The 12,242-nt window shown below is 46.6% G+C and overlaps 1 protein-coding gene across 8 annotated transcripts in view; it reads right to left on the bottom strand.

Annotated features, from left to right (window-relative positions):
* The window catches only part of LOC119388074 (FMR1 autosomal homolog 1-like), a 60,704-nt gene that overhangs the window by 7,339 nt on the left and 41,123 nt on the right, over positions 1 to 12,242 (bottom strand). For 5 of the 8 annotated variants that reach the window (XM_037655697.2, XM_037655695.2, XM_037655696.2 and 2 more), the window contains 5 exons: positions 6,460 to 6,538; positions 3,187 to 3,296; positions 2,160 to 2,219; positions 895 to 975; positions 321 to 588 (listed from right to left, as the gene is read on the bottom strand). In XM_037655697.2, the coding sequence (XP_037511625.1) occupies positions 321 to 588; positions 895 to 975; positions 2,160 to 2,219; positions 3,187 to 3,296; positions 6,460 to 6,538 (598 nt within the window). The remainder of the gene's footprint in view (positions 1 to 320; positions 589 to 894; positions 976 to 2,159; positions 2,220 to 3,186; positions 3,297 to 6,459; positions 6,539 to 12,242) is intronic. The other 3 variants (XM_037655700.2, XM_037655699.2, XM_037655698.2) reach the window with 1 other exon arrangement.

The raw sequence follows: 12,242 nt of genomic DNA on the forward strand, positions 1-12,242 counted from the left end.
AAACTGGTTGTGCAACACAGGCAGCTCTGGTCTAGCTAATGTGCACACATAATTGGGCTGCACTTATTCTTCAGAACCCTTATTTTTTTTATTCAGGTAACCGGTTCAGACAATGCAATTCAAAGAGAGTTGAAATGCTTACATGTCGTTTCCCTCTTTTCTCAACAGAATCTGTGAAAGATATGTTCAACCTTGCCCTTTTGCACTTTGAGCTTCCACACTAGCTTTGGGAGCCATATCTGTGGTGATTACTTCAGCTTCTTAAAGGTGCAACTATTGCCTCCCCCGGACCCCACCCCTCCGGCTGTGCTGCTGCCCACCTGCAGAGGAGCCGTAGCGTCCCCCGCCGTCTCCCCCGGCAGCCCAACGCCTGCCGCCCCAGGGGGCACCTCCTCCTCGAGGGGGACCGCCCCGTCCACGACCCCCTCGGCCCATAGCAGGTGGTGGAGGACCCCCCTCATGATGCTCAGAGGCAGGGTGGTAGCTCAGGCCCCCCCGGCGGCCCCCACCTCCCATCGGAGGAGCACCCAGCTGGCTCCGAAGCTGCTGGTCAATCTCAAGCTTCTCCTGGCGCAGCTTCTCCACCTCCTACACCACAAAAACAAAAGCAATGAGTGCAAAACTAAATAGCTGGACAGACAAAGAAAGCATACTCTAGTGGGGACTGCATATGCCTCTGGTGGCGGCAAAAAGAAAAAAAAAAAAAAAGAACGGAAAGGTTGTCTGGCAATGAACTCGTTTTAATCACTTGAAGCAAGAGCTAGGACCGAGTCTACATTTACGGATGCAACAAAAGGAGGAGCCCTCCTACAAGGGCTTCTCCAGGCGCTGTATTCCGTGAATGCTGCAAAATCATTGCGCAAGTATACCAGAAAAACCACATGAGATACTCACCTTGAGATGCGCCAGGTGATACTCGAGGAGGATGCGGGCGTTGCCAATGCTTTCCACTGTGCCCACGAATACAAAGGGTACCTGCAAAACAAAAAGACAAGCTTGCTCATGTGACAACTGGGAATGCACCGACCGTATTTTCAATTTCAAGCGCCAAATTATCAAACAGCAGAAGAAAACCATTTATTTTCACTGTATCATTGTAAAATTCAGCTACACTGCGTTCTACGCTGAATTCAGTATAACTATTTCTGCTGGACTCGAGCACGTAATATGGCACTTCTAAGCTTCATAAATACCCACACAAAGATGGCAAGGTTGTTGCAACCCCCATGAAAGGCTCCACTGGTGAAATACACATTTCTTCACTCAAGTACATGCTTCATGAGCAAGCAAAATCAAGGAGCTATTTCACCACACTGGAAGTCTATACGTGCACGAGATGGAAAAGAGGAGGCATACAGGTTGTTTTTCAAGCAGAGATAACATCTTTGAATTATCACTCCACTCTACTTAAGGTTTAAGCATTCTTTTTACCCTATTCACCTGCGCATTCCATGCTTGTCACCATTAAAAAAGTTATCCGAACCACGCATATCTTTAGGAGACCCTCAAGCAAACTAAAAGAAAAATCTCTCAACAACCACACTATTTTAAGCATTGCGGCACTAAGGAATTTCTAATGAGCAGCCACTGTTGAGTATGATTTTTGTTTTCAAGATATTTATGCGAAAATTCTCGAAGTGTATAGAGAAACACAGTTAATGCAATATATAAGACCCGATGTTCCTATCACAAACAAACAACGTGCGCAATCCTGACAAAATACTGCAAATGATACACAGCAAATAGGTTTACGTCAATCCAAGAGTACCACAGCTCAAGCAGTCAACACAAGAAAGTGCATGCAAATCTTTCTGACAGCCCAACTGCACCACATGCTGATAGAGACAGGTCACCAAGCACCAGCCAACCTTTCCCAAACCCATGGTGCGTGCAAAAGCAACTTGAAAAACTATCATGTGCTCCCCACGCATGGAGAAAGTCAGACCAATAGCAGAACGAAACTTCACTTGAGTGAACTTCTTTATTTCCAAATATTTAGCAGAATTTTAACAACTTCCCCTTCTGCAAGCTTCTAACACCTTACATCATAGAGAAAGGAAAGGGGGGGGGGGTTAAGGGGGAGGAAAAATTCGCGACCCCATCCTAACAACAGGCATGCTTTGACAAACCTGTACCAATACGAATGGAACACAGCTCACCATTGGGGGCCCAATAATGTCTGATGCATCCGCTTTTCCTTGCCATGTAGAATGGGGTAACTGTTGGAATAAAGCACTCTTGGACTGCACGCACTAGGGCCCAAAAACAGATGCACCTTTATGCTGTTCAGAACTGTAACCTTTTGTTCTGCATGCTTTTTCAAGTGAATGTAGGCCTGACTTTTGCCGTTCATTCAAGTGAAGTTCTACTGCGTGAAAAACTGATTAGAATTGCCTCAAAGCTGATGTGCCACCGCCATTAGACTTAAAATGCCAACCTCAGAATTTGTAAAGTAAGATGTATCTCAACACAAACTAATGAACTCTACTAGACTTCCCCAACAGTTTCCTGCTTTGCATCATGATCTGTTGCTTTGCAATTGTTTCCCTCCTCCTGATGGTATTTCCAATGTGTGCTAAGGCTATAGTTCTCTTTGCTGCCTCCTTCGCTGGTGCTTAATGCAGGGAGCCACTGTTATTGTTCATCTCATGTGTCCAAAAGCGGCTTGTTACCATTTTGCTGCGTGCAGTTCTTTCATCATTAAAAAGCCGGTCATACTGGCAACCTAGAAAGACACCCAATAGCTGTCTCCAAAGGCACGAAGCATGACTTTGCCTCAGAGCTCCACAGTGAGCAAGCTTTAACATTCTCCTTTCACTGAGAAGACATTCGGTCACCTGCAACACTTGCAGGATACACTGAACGTTGAAAACTTGGGAGCTGCCCTATGTTGCGGCCAGAGCTGTGATCGCGCTCCACACTGAGGGGACCTACCTCTTGGGTCTTTCGTCTCTCCAAGACATCAGTGACGAACAGAAAGCACTTCTCATTTCTCCCCAAGCTATGCAGTGTCCCAAGGGTACCACAGCAGCGCTTGAACAAGCACCAGCAACAAATATGATCTCTCGCAGCCCCCATGGCTTCTAACTTTTGTTTAGAGACTGCATGCGAAAACAAGGCCTAATCTGCAAACAGAAAAAAAAAAAAAAGACCCATCCCTAGCAATGCCAGCGAACAGGAACCCACCTCCTCTCGTGGGCTCTCGTTCTCGTTGTCGCCCTCGATCTTGACCCGTACCACACCTGACTTGTCCACCATTTCCTGGATAATGCGGCCATTCTTTCCTATAACCTTGCCTGCAGGAAGACAGTGGCACAATCTTTCGTGTCACCCATCTCATCACAGGTAAACGAGCGTCATATGAGATGTACTTGCCCCAGGGGCTCAGTCTGTCTTTGACTGCATGAGTGCGCATAACTGTTTCCAATGGAAGTTATCTATTGTGGTCATGCTTATACAACATGCCGTAGGGTGTACACCATTTCTATTTTTCCACTTTTGCCTAGCCTAACCCTCCGAGTGCAAATTTTTGTACTATCCACAACAATATTGCTTCATTGCATAACTAACACGCTACAACAACACGACAGAGGGCAGAAACAAGAATCGCAGGTTCCATACTTTGAAATCGCCCACATGTTCATTCAAACAGTAACTGCATTTAGACGCAGCATGACATGTAGTTGCACATGGTTTCACTGCACAATAACACACTGAACACGTGTGTTATTTCAAGCACATAAAAATACAATGCAACTCTAACCCCTTAATGGATTATTTCTTTTCCTGTAAAAAAATAATGATGCAAGAATAATAAAAATTCTTGGATAGACCATGAAGTTGCAGGTATATTTTATGACAATAAAAAGAATTATATAATTTGCAGAACGTTTTTAGAAAAATAGCGCATAAGATGTGTTAAAGATCTTTCCTTTCACCCAAACCATCACGGGGCCTCTGGCCGACACTTGCCTGTCCACAGGAAAGGTTAGGTGATGGGACCTCTGTGTACATGTTCTGGGAACAGGATAATGGACAGGACAAGACTGGCTCTTGCTGAACCGGAAGGCGCGGCCGACAAGAATGTGAGAAAAAGAGAGGGTGGCCGAGCGGGGGAACACGGCGGCGGAGTAGACATTCGAACAACGATAGATGAAGGACCCTTCTTTAGCTCTCTACCAGTTGTAAATAATGTAAACCTTTTTGTATCATTTAGAAACCTAAGCATCAGCGAGTTATTGAAATAGAACCTTTTTATAACAATTTTTGGTGCCGAAACCCGGGATTTCTCATCAGATACAAAAGTTCAGCGACAACTGATACAACTGGACTGAACAAAGATGGAGCATCTCAAAACAAAGAGGACCGTGTTGTGTGTCGAGCTGGAGAAGCTGAGCGAGGAGCTCACATTACTGAAGACAGGATATGACTTGGAGTCACACAAAGAGGACCGCATCGCGACAGTAAGAGATAAATTGGAGGCCATCGCCGAAGAACTAAAGGAACACGATGCGTTCATTGAACCGCACGCTAGCGACGACGACTTCGCCGAGAAGTACGGAGGCGTGCGAAAATACCAAGCGCTTATCATACGTATGCGTACCCGACTTGGGCGCTTGCAACGAAAGAGCATGTCTGGTGGAGATGCAGATAATGGAAGCACAACGGCCTTATCGCCCACCAGCTACGCAGGGCCACCTCAACCTGCCAGAACTGGAACGCCAAAAGTTCACCAGCGACCAAATGGAAGAGACCCCCGATGAAAACGGAGCCCTTTCCAACACTGAGCGTCTTTTCAACCAGAGTGCGGCGCCGACGGGCAGGACAGCAGCAGCGGTGAGTGGCATACACGTGACTGATCAGAATTAAGAGTGTGCCATAAGAGACACTGAAGGAGCGTTCCAGCCAACAGGACATGCTTGTGCAGAATCGCCGAGCTCAGGCCACTGAGTGTGCAGACAGCTGAAGCAGATCATGTGAACGCGCTCCCTTGTCTGCACGACAACAGCAGCAAAGGACATTGCATCGATGCGCAAGAGATCGATGAGATCTGCTCAGACAAACGGGTGCAGCCGAACGAAATGGCTCATCTCGCCGGAGCAACTGAACTACAATTGGCTGATGGGACACTATCACCGAAACACAACGTTCGCAAGGACAATGAAACACTCAAGAACGGTGAAGTCACAAATCTTCAGGGAGCGCTAATCACAGTTAACAGTGACTTTGGAAGAATCGTACAAGGCTTCATTGCGTGCGCAGGCGGCCTCGACAGTGTTGTTCAACAGTGGCCGTCCTACGTACCAGTGTGGTGGAGCCGGCGCCTAGCCATTGCAACGATCCTTCTGGGAAAGAGAGGGCCCCGGCATCTTAACGAACGACCGCCAAACTGGAGAAATGAATACCCGAGGCAAGATTTTATTCATTCATTGAGGTTCGCTGACGGGCTCTGCGATGCAAGCCTTCCTTGGAAGTGTTTCGACTGGCCTTTAGAGGACGAGGCAGTTGCACGTAAGCGGCCAACCTCCCTGCCGACTCTCTGAGAACAATCAACGGCTTCTACCACTAATCGACCAGCACGCCGGTGCAAATATTGCCAGAAATTGCCGAACCTATTATCGAAACGCTGGTGAGCAGAATATTTGTGCACTTTGACATCTCCTCATCACGCCACTCCAGCAGAAGCGACTTACGCGCCAGTGACCTGGTGTTGCTAGGTGACAACTTTCAACCCCAACAAACGTGGAAGGTTGGGCGAATTATTCTTCCGGGACACAAATGGATGCACCCGCAGCTGCATGATACGCTTGCCTGGGGGAACCAATGTACAATGGCCTGTTGAACTCCTCTACCCGTTAGCAAGAGGTCAATGAGCTAAGCTCATTCGGTGTCCCCGGGAGTATGTTAATGATCTTTCCTTTCACCCGAACCATGATGGGGCCTCTGGCCGACACTTGCCTGTCCACGGGAGAGGTTGGGTGATTGGCACCTCTGCGTACATGTTCTGGGAACAGGATAATGGACAGGACCAGACTGGTTCTTGCTGAACCGGACGGCGTGGCCGACAAGAACGTGAGAAAGAGAGAGGGTGGTTGGAGTGGGGTAACTCGGTGGCAGAGTAGAGAGATTTTCGAGCAATGCAGGACTCTTCTTTGTCTCTCTACCAGGTGTAAATAATGTAAATAAACCTTTTTGTATCATTTAGAAACCTCAGCGTCATCGAGTTATTGAAATCGAACCTTTTTAATAATAATTATCAAATTCTAACTGCCTTCATATTTCTCAGTTACATTTGAAGCTGCTCTCGCACCCACTTCGTGGCTGTGCAACTAACCAGAATTATATTAGAGTACGGGTTGCCGAAAAACCCTGCAGGACATTTAAATAAAGTTATAATCGATCAACCAAGGCAGTACAATAACCAGCAAGGGGGTTCCACCTGCCAAATGCAATACTTACCGACCAATAGCCTAGGCACTTGGATGGACTCCTCTGCGTACTCCAGCATGCCCCGCGCTGTTTTCACTGACTCCTCCGTCTGAAACAAAGAGCTGGGCACTTAGTCGCTATACTAATTGTCCTAAATGCAGTGACCTCGGCTTAGTAAAACCTTGTTAGTTTGACTTATTAATTTAAAACGGATAATTAGGAGCCTCTGCCTGGTCTAGGCAAGCATATGCATTCAATGAAATCAAACTCTTGTTACAAAATTCTTATACGTATAACCGCAAACCAGTTAATTAGGACAATCCTCAAAATAAGCAATGTTCAAAGCACCCCAAAACGAAAACAGCTATGGAGCCCAAGTGAAATGAAGCGGTGCAGCTGGCATCGCCTTAGTGATCAGCTGGAACAATACGAGATGGCAGGAGTGGCAGAATTCTTCGTGCCTATTTGCATTTATTGAAGCTTATTGTGTTGTTCAAGAGTCTTCAGAACTGCGTGGTCAACGTAGAGTGGAACACAGATATATCGAACTTGAAGGGGATCACGAATTAGTTAGATATATGAAAAATTCGATATAAAAAAATACAGGCCCCGATACGTTACCAGTGGCGGACGATCAGCTACAATCGGCGCATTCAACAATGACAACTAATTCTGCACACATGATGCAGCAGAATGCTTTATTTACGCGAAAAAAAATCGCTCATCTTGGCCTGCTTCTTTGTCTTCGAAATGAAGTTGAAGACGCCGGCCTTGATCTTGTCGAGGCTGTCCAGGTGCGACAGCCTGGTTCCCTCCATGTCGCCGCAAAAACGGCGAATCAAGCCGAACGCTGCCGCCACTTCAGCGGTGGAGTACGCGCGTGTAGCCGCCGCCTCGTCCGGACGATCTTCATCGCCACTTGAGCTGTCGGCCTGGGCATCCTGGGTCCCTGCGACCGCAGCTACAATGTCCTCGTCAGCGAGGCTCGCAACAGCCTGAACATTGCAGTCCGCTTCCATGAAATCGTCCACAGACACTTTGGGTGGAACGGCAGCCGAGAAGAGGGACGACAACTCGCGAAACGCATCGTCTATGCGCTCGACGTCACCGTCTTCACCGGTTTCCGCAAGTTCCGCTGTCACGAAGCCTGCCTCCCGGAAGCAGTTGGCCACTGTGTCCGTCAACCTTCAGCTCGGTGCCCATGCGGAGGTTGACCAGCAGCCTATCAAGGAGTCGCCTCCTGTAGCCCACCTTGAAGGACTTGATGCCCTGGTCGAGTGGTTGCAGCTTCGCTGTCGTTTTGGCCGGCAGAAACTTCAGCTCGATGTTTTTGAGCTTGCAGGTGAGCACGCACGCAAAAGAGGAATGCGGTGGTATGCGACAACTCACAGAAGCGAAGTCCGCCAACAAAGCGCTCGCAATTAGTCGCGATAACCACCCGGGCACCCGGGCTACCTGCAAGGGCAGCAGCGATGTACGAAAGGCGCGGGCTGTGGTTGGCTGATCAAAACTCACAAAACAGCATCAGAAAAAAAAAAGGAACAAGAAAAGCCAAAGGAGGAGGCCGCCGGCTCCTTTGTTCCTGCTCTCCGAGCCAACAGTAACATGGAGAAAGCATGCGAAAGAAAGGGGGAAAAAAAAAAAAAAAAAAAATTGGAGAATGCGCCCAAGCCCTCACGTTTCGGGTGTCGGCCGAGGCGCAATGCCACGAAGGTCGCCGGGCACAGCGAGTGCCGAAGTGCACCTTCCAGCTCGCGCGGCGTTCGATACATCCGATGGCGGGTAAAAATACCGTACGATATAAACGTGCGAATTTCTACACTTTTACAAAGGTTTTTCAAGGGGATAATTTAAGAGTTCGATATAGCCAAAAATTCGATATATGTGGGTTCGATATATCCATGTTTGACTGTACATCATTCCACTGTTGGTGACCTTGGTCTTATCCATTGCGCGTCGTTTTTCCGTCGCCTCACCTAGGATTATTGTGCATCGTCACCAAATGCCGCCACCCAGCACATCGCGTGCCAACTTCCTGGACTCCGCGGCTGAGCAGTTGGAGGTGAAATAAGGCACTGTTCATGCAATTAGGTGCGCTTGGAGCCGTGCGTGGTATTGCCGCAAGCTCTCATGAATCATAAGAAAAAATAAAAGCCTCGCAGATAACCGTGTTCGCAACCGGGTGAATGATGAAGCACATCACAGTCGAGATTTACAAGTGAGCTCGAGTGAAGCACGGGGACGAATTTACATCTGCCCAATTCGAGTCTTGAATAAACTGCTAAGGAATTTCTATTCCACCAATGTCTTGGCCGTAACTGCCCGTCATTTAGGAGGAAGGGATAAGCTGTCATGATGAGAGCCACCCCTTAGTATCCTATACAGTAAAAGCTCGTTAATTCGGATTTCTAAGGACCGGCAAAAATGTTCGAATGAACCGAATGTCCGAATTATCGAATGGTCGAAATAAACAGAATAAATGCACGAGTTTTTTCAACACACCTTTACATAAGGGGTTACGTGCCTTTCGGTACTAACTTTTTTATTTCTTCATGAATTTTGATGAAAATTGGCACACTTCTTTGAAATGTTTTTTAATGCTACTGTAGAAATTTCATGAATATATCTTTACAACTTTTTAATGTACAATATATTTCACCTTCTGCTCTTGTTCCGAGTCTGACTCGCTTAAAAATGCGATAGGAAACTCATTCAAAGTGCTATGCATTCTAAGATGTCTGATTGCGGGCATGACATTCTTAGATTTTTTTTTTATTTGCAACAAAATTTTTTTTAGTTCACATTTTTCATGAGGTGACTGTGCAACAGGCATCGAGGCTTTGTGCAACTCGTCAAATAGCTAATTATCAAAAGGCCATACTGAAAAAGCAAGAATGTCACGCCCTGAACTGTGCTCCAAAGAATATAGAACAAAAAAACGGAACTGAAATAGACCCAGCGGTCACTGAGAAATCAGCGGAACAAGCGAAGCAGGAAGCAAGAAAAGTCGTTTTGAGAAAACGGCTTTTTAAGTTGTACCAACGATATTACTTCATCAAAAGGCATTGGGGTCGTAATCTTTTGAGTCCTTCGTGATGTGGAGTTTCTTGAGTGCCCTGTCTTTAGTTTGAGGTGCCTTGCTTCTCTAAAACACAAGAAGAATGTGATCTTTGGTGTGTTTTGTAACATTGGACCTCCTGCACATGTGGCCTTTCATCTGTTGTGCCTTTGTTTTCTTTCTTCTTAAAATCCTTTTCTGATATACAAAGAACATGTAGCATGGATTTTAAACGAAGTTATGAAGTGGTGTAAGAAGCATCACAAAAAAAAAAAAAAAAAAGATATTGTAATGCAATTAGGCCATGTACTATGATGATTTGCCAGCTTTCTTGTATTCATGCTATCACTGACATAATTAACAGTCTTGATTGCAATTCATCATTGAATCATTTTTACAGGATACTAAGAGTGGCTCTCATCATGACAACCTATCCCTTCCTCCTAAATAACAGGCAGTTATGGCCAGGACATTGGTGGAAAAGGAAATTCTTAGCAGTTTATTCAAGAGGCGAATTGGAAAGATACAAATTCATCTCCCAGTTTCACTCAAGCTAATTTGTAAACCTCGCCTGCGATGCGCTTCATCATTCACCCGGTCGCGGACACGGTTATCTGTGAGGCTTTTATTTGTTCAGATGATTCATGAGCGCTTACGGCGATACCAAGCACGGCCCCAAGCGCGCCTAAATTGCATCACCAGTGCTTTATTTCACCTCTAAGTGCTCAGCCGCATAGTCCGGGAAGTCGGCACGCGATGTGCTGGGTGGCGGCATTTGGTGACGATGCGCAATATGCCTAGGTGAGGCGACGAAAAATAGGCGCGCAACGCGTTTGGCCTCCCATTTCGGGACGCCGACGCACGCCCGCTGCGCGACGAGCTTGGCCGTGGGGTCCGCTGCCGATGCGTAAAATGACCATCCACTGTACTGGGGAGCTGGCGAAGAAGCACACCGCCGCGAGTCCGCTAACGCGTTGTTCTTGCCCGCAAAGTTCGAGGTTCGTCTCGCGTGCCGGCGCCGTAAGCGGAGTTAGGCCTCGTGACGACTCCGAGCAGTAGACGCGCCGGCCGCAGTGCCTGATGTTTCAAAGTACGTAATGCGTGGTCGCGAGTACGAAGAGTCGTCCTGCGATCATCTTCGTCACGACGTCCGAAGTGCTCATAAGCAGAACCTCCAACCACGGATCCGACGAGTCAACGCTAGAGAGTCGGTCCGAGACGCGCGTTTGCGATGTTCGACGAGTGCGGCGCGCCATCGTAATCCCACCGAGCTTCAGCTAACAGCTCCAAACTAAAACGTAGTTTTATTCAAAGTGATCGTCGAGCCAAGCGAATACGCCACGAAGTAGCGCTAAGTAGCGCGACTTTCGACAGCCATGAGACGCACGAGCTGCAGACGATCTCCCGGAGCGAGCATCGGACCAATGGCGAGGCGCGCTGGGGCAACATGGCGGACGCGGCCAATCTGAGGGCTCGAAACGACCTTTGAACATTTGCTTTTTGTGCGCTTGTTTTCGAATGGAGGAGACAGCTGCGGCGGGGAATTTGAAGACGGAGAAATGTGCTTTCCGATGAGCCCAAGATATCGGCGCCCGGTGGCGTCGTTGCGTAGCTATAATTTTTTGAAAATCAGTGTTTTTTTGAGATTTCCCCAAAAATTTTCGCCACCTCGGCAGGCGCAACAATTTTTTATAGCACTTCTACGCGGTTTTCGGTGAAGATATTTTGGAATCGGATATAAAAAGGGCTACAGAAACTGAAAATGTGATTTTCAAAAAATCGATTTTTTTGCCATTTTTCGCGATACGAAAGCCGCGTCCCTCCTTAACAAAGTAATTGCGGATGCTTGTCTGTTTGCGAGCAGATATTCGCGCGGACACAATTTTTCTGAGCCGTTCCAAGGTGCTCAGCAGCTCGCATGATGTCTGCAGTGTCCGCAAAAGTTTCACCAGTCATCCACGCTTTTCGGTTGGCACAATAATCCACGGGAAGATTGTTGATGTTCTTAAGGGGAGACGTGGGTCTTAAAAAGTGGTTTTTTAAAAGTTGGGTGAATGGCATGAAATTTAGAACACTTATTCAGCTTTTTCCACACATTCAAAATATCTAAGCAGATTTTTAATAGCTGCATTAGAACAAAAGATATGCAATTTCTAACACATATTTAAGCATATTTCTTACGGGGATTTTTGGCAACTTTGCTTTGTCAAACACAAAAACAAAGTATGTGGCAAGATTGCCAGGAAGCTGGTCTAGCCGGTGATGCTATTTATTTTCTTATAATGTTGTTCACTAAATTATAATTCTCAATAATCAAAAATAGTATGCAGCAAAAAAATTTCACTCACATTTACTTCTATTTATTTTGCATTCAAAGTTTGTTGATGGCAATCGGATTAGCATCACCGGCTAGACCAGTTCTCTGGCAGTCTTGCCACATACTTTGTTTCTGTGTTTGACAAAGCAAAGTTGCCAAAAATTCCCGTAAGAAACATGTTTTTAGAGACTGCACATCTTTTGTACTAATGCAGCTACCAAAAATCTAATTAGAGATTTGGAATCTGCAGAAAAAATTGGATAAGTTTGTTAAATGTCATTCAGTTCACCCAGATAATAAAAGAAATAAAAAAAAGACCCGCGTCTCCCCTTAAAGCAGCGTGGCTTTTGAACCTTTCTGATAACGAGAAGCGGCAAGCGCTCTGTTCCCGTCATGTTGGCGGCTAAAAGTACGGTTACTCGTTCCTTGCTTCTTTTG

This window comes from Rhipicephalus sanguineus, chromosome 3 (genome assembly GCF_013339695.2).
Source record: "Rhipicephalus sanguineus isolate Rsan-2018 chromosome 3, BIME_Rsan_1.4, whole genome shotgun sequence".
NCBI lineage: Eukaryota > Metazoa > Arthropoda > Arachnida > Ixodida > Ixodidae > Rhipicephalus > Rhipicephalus sanguineus.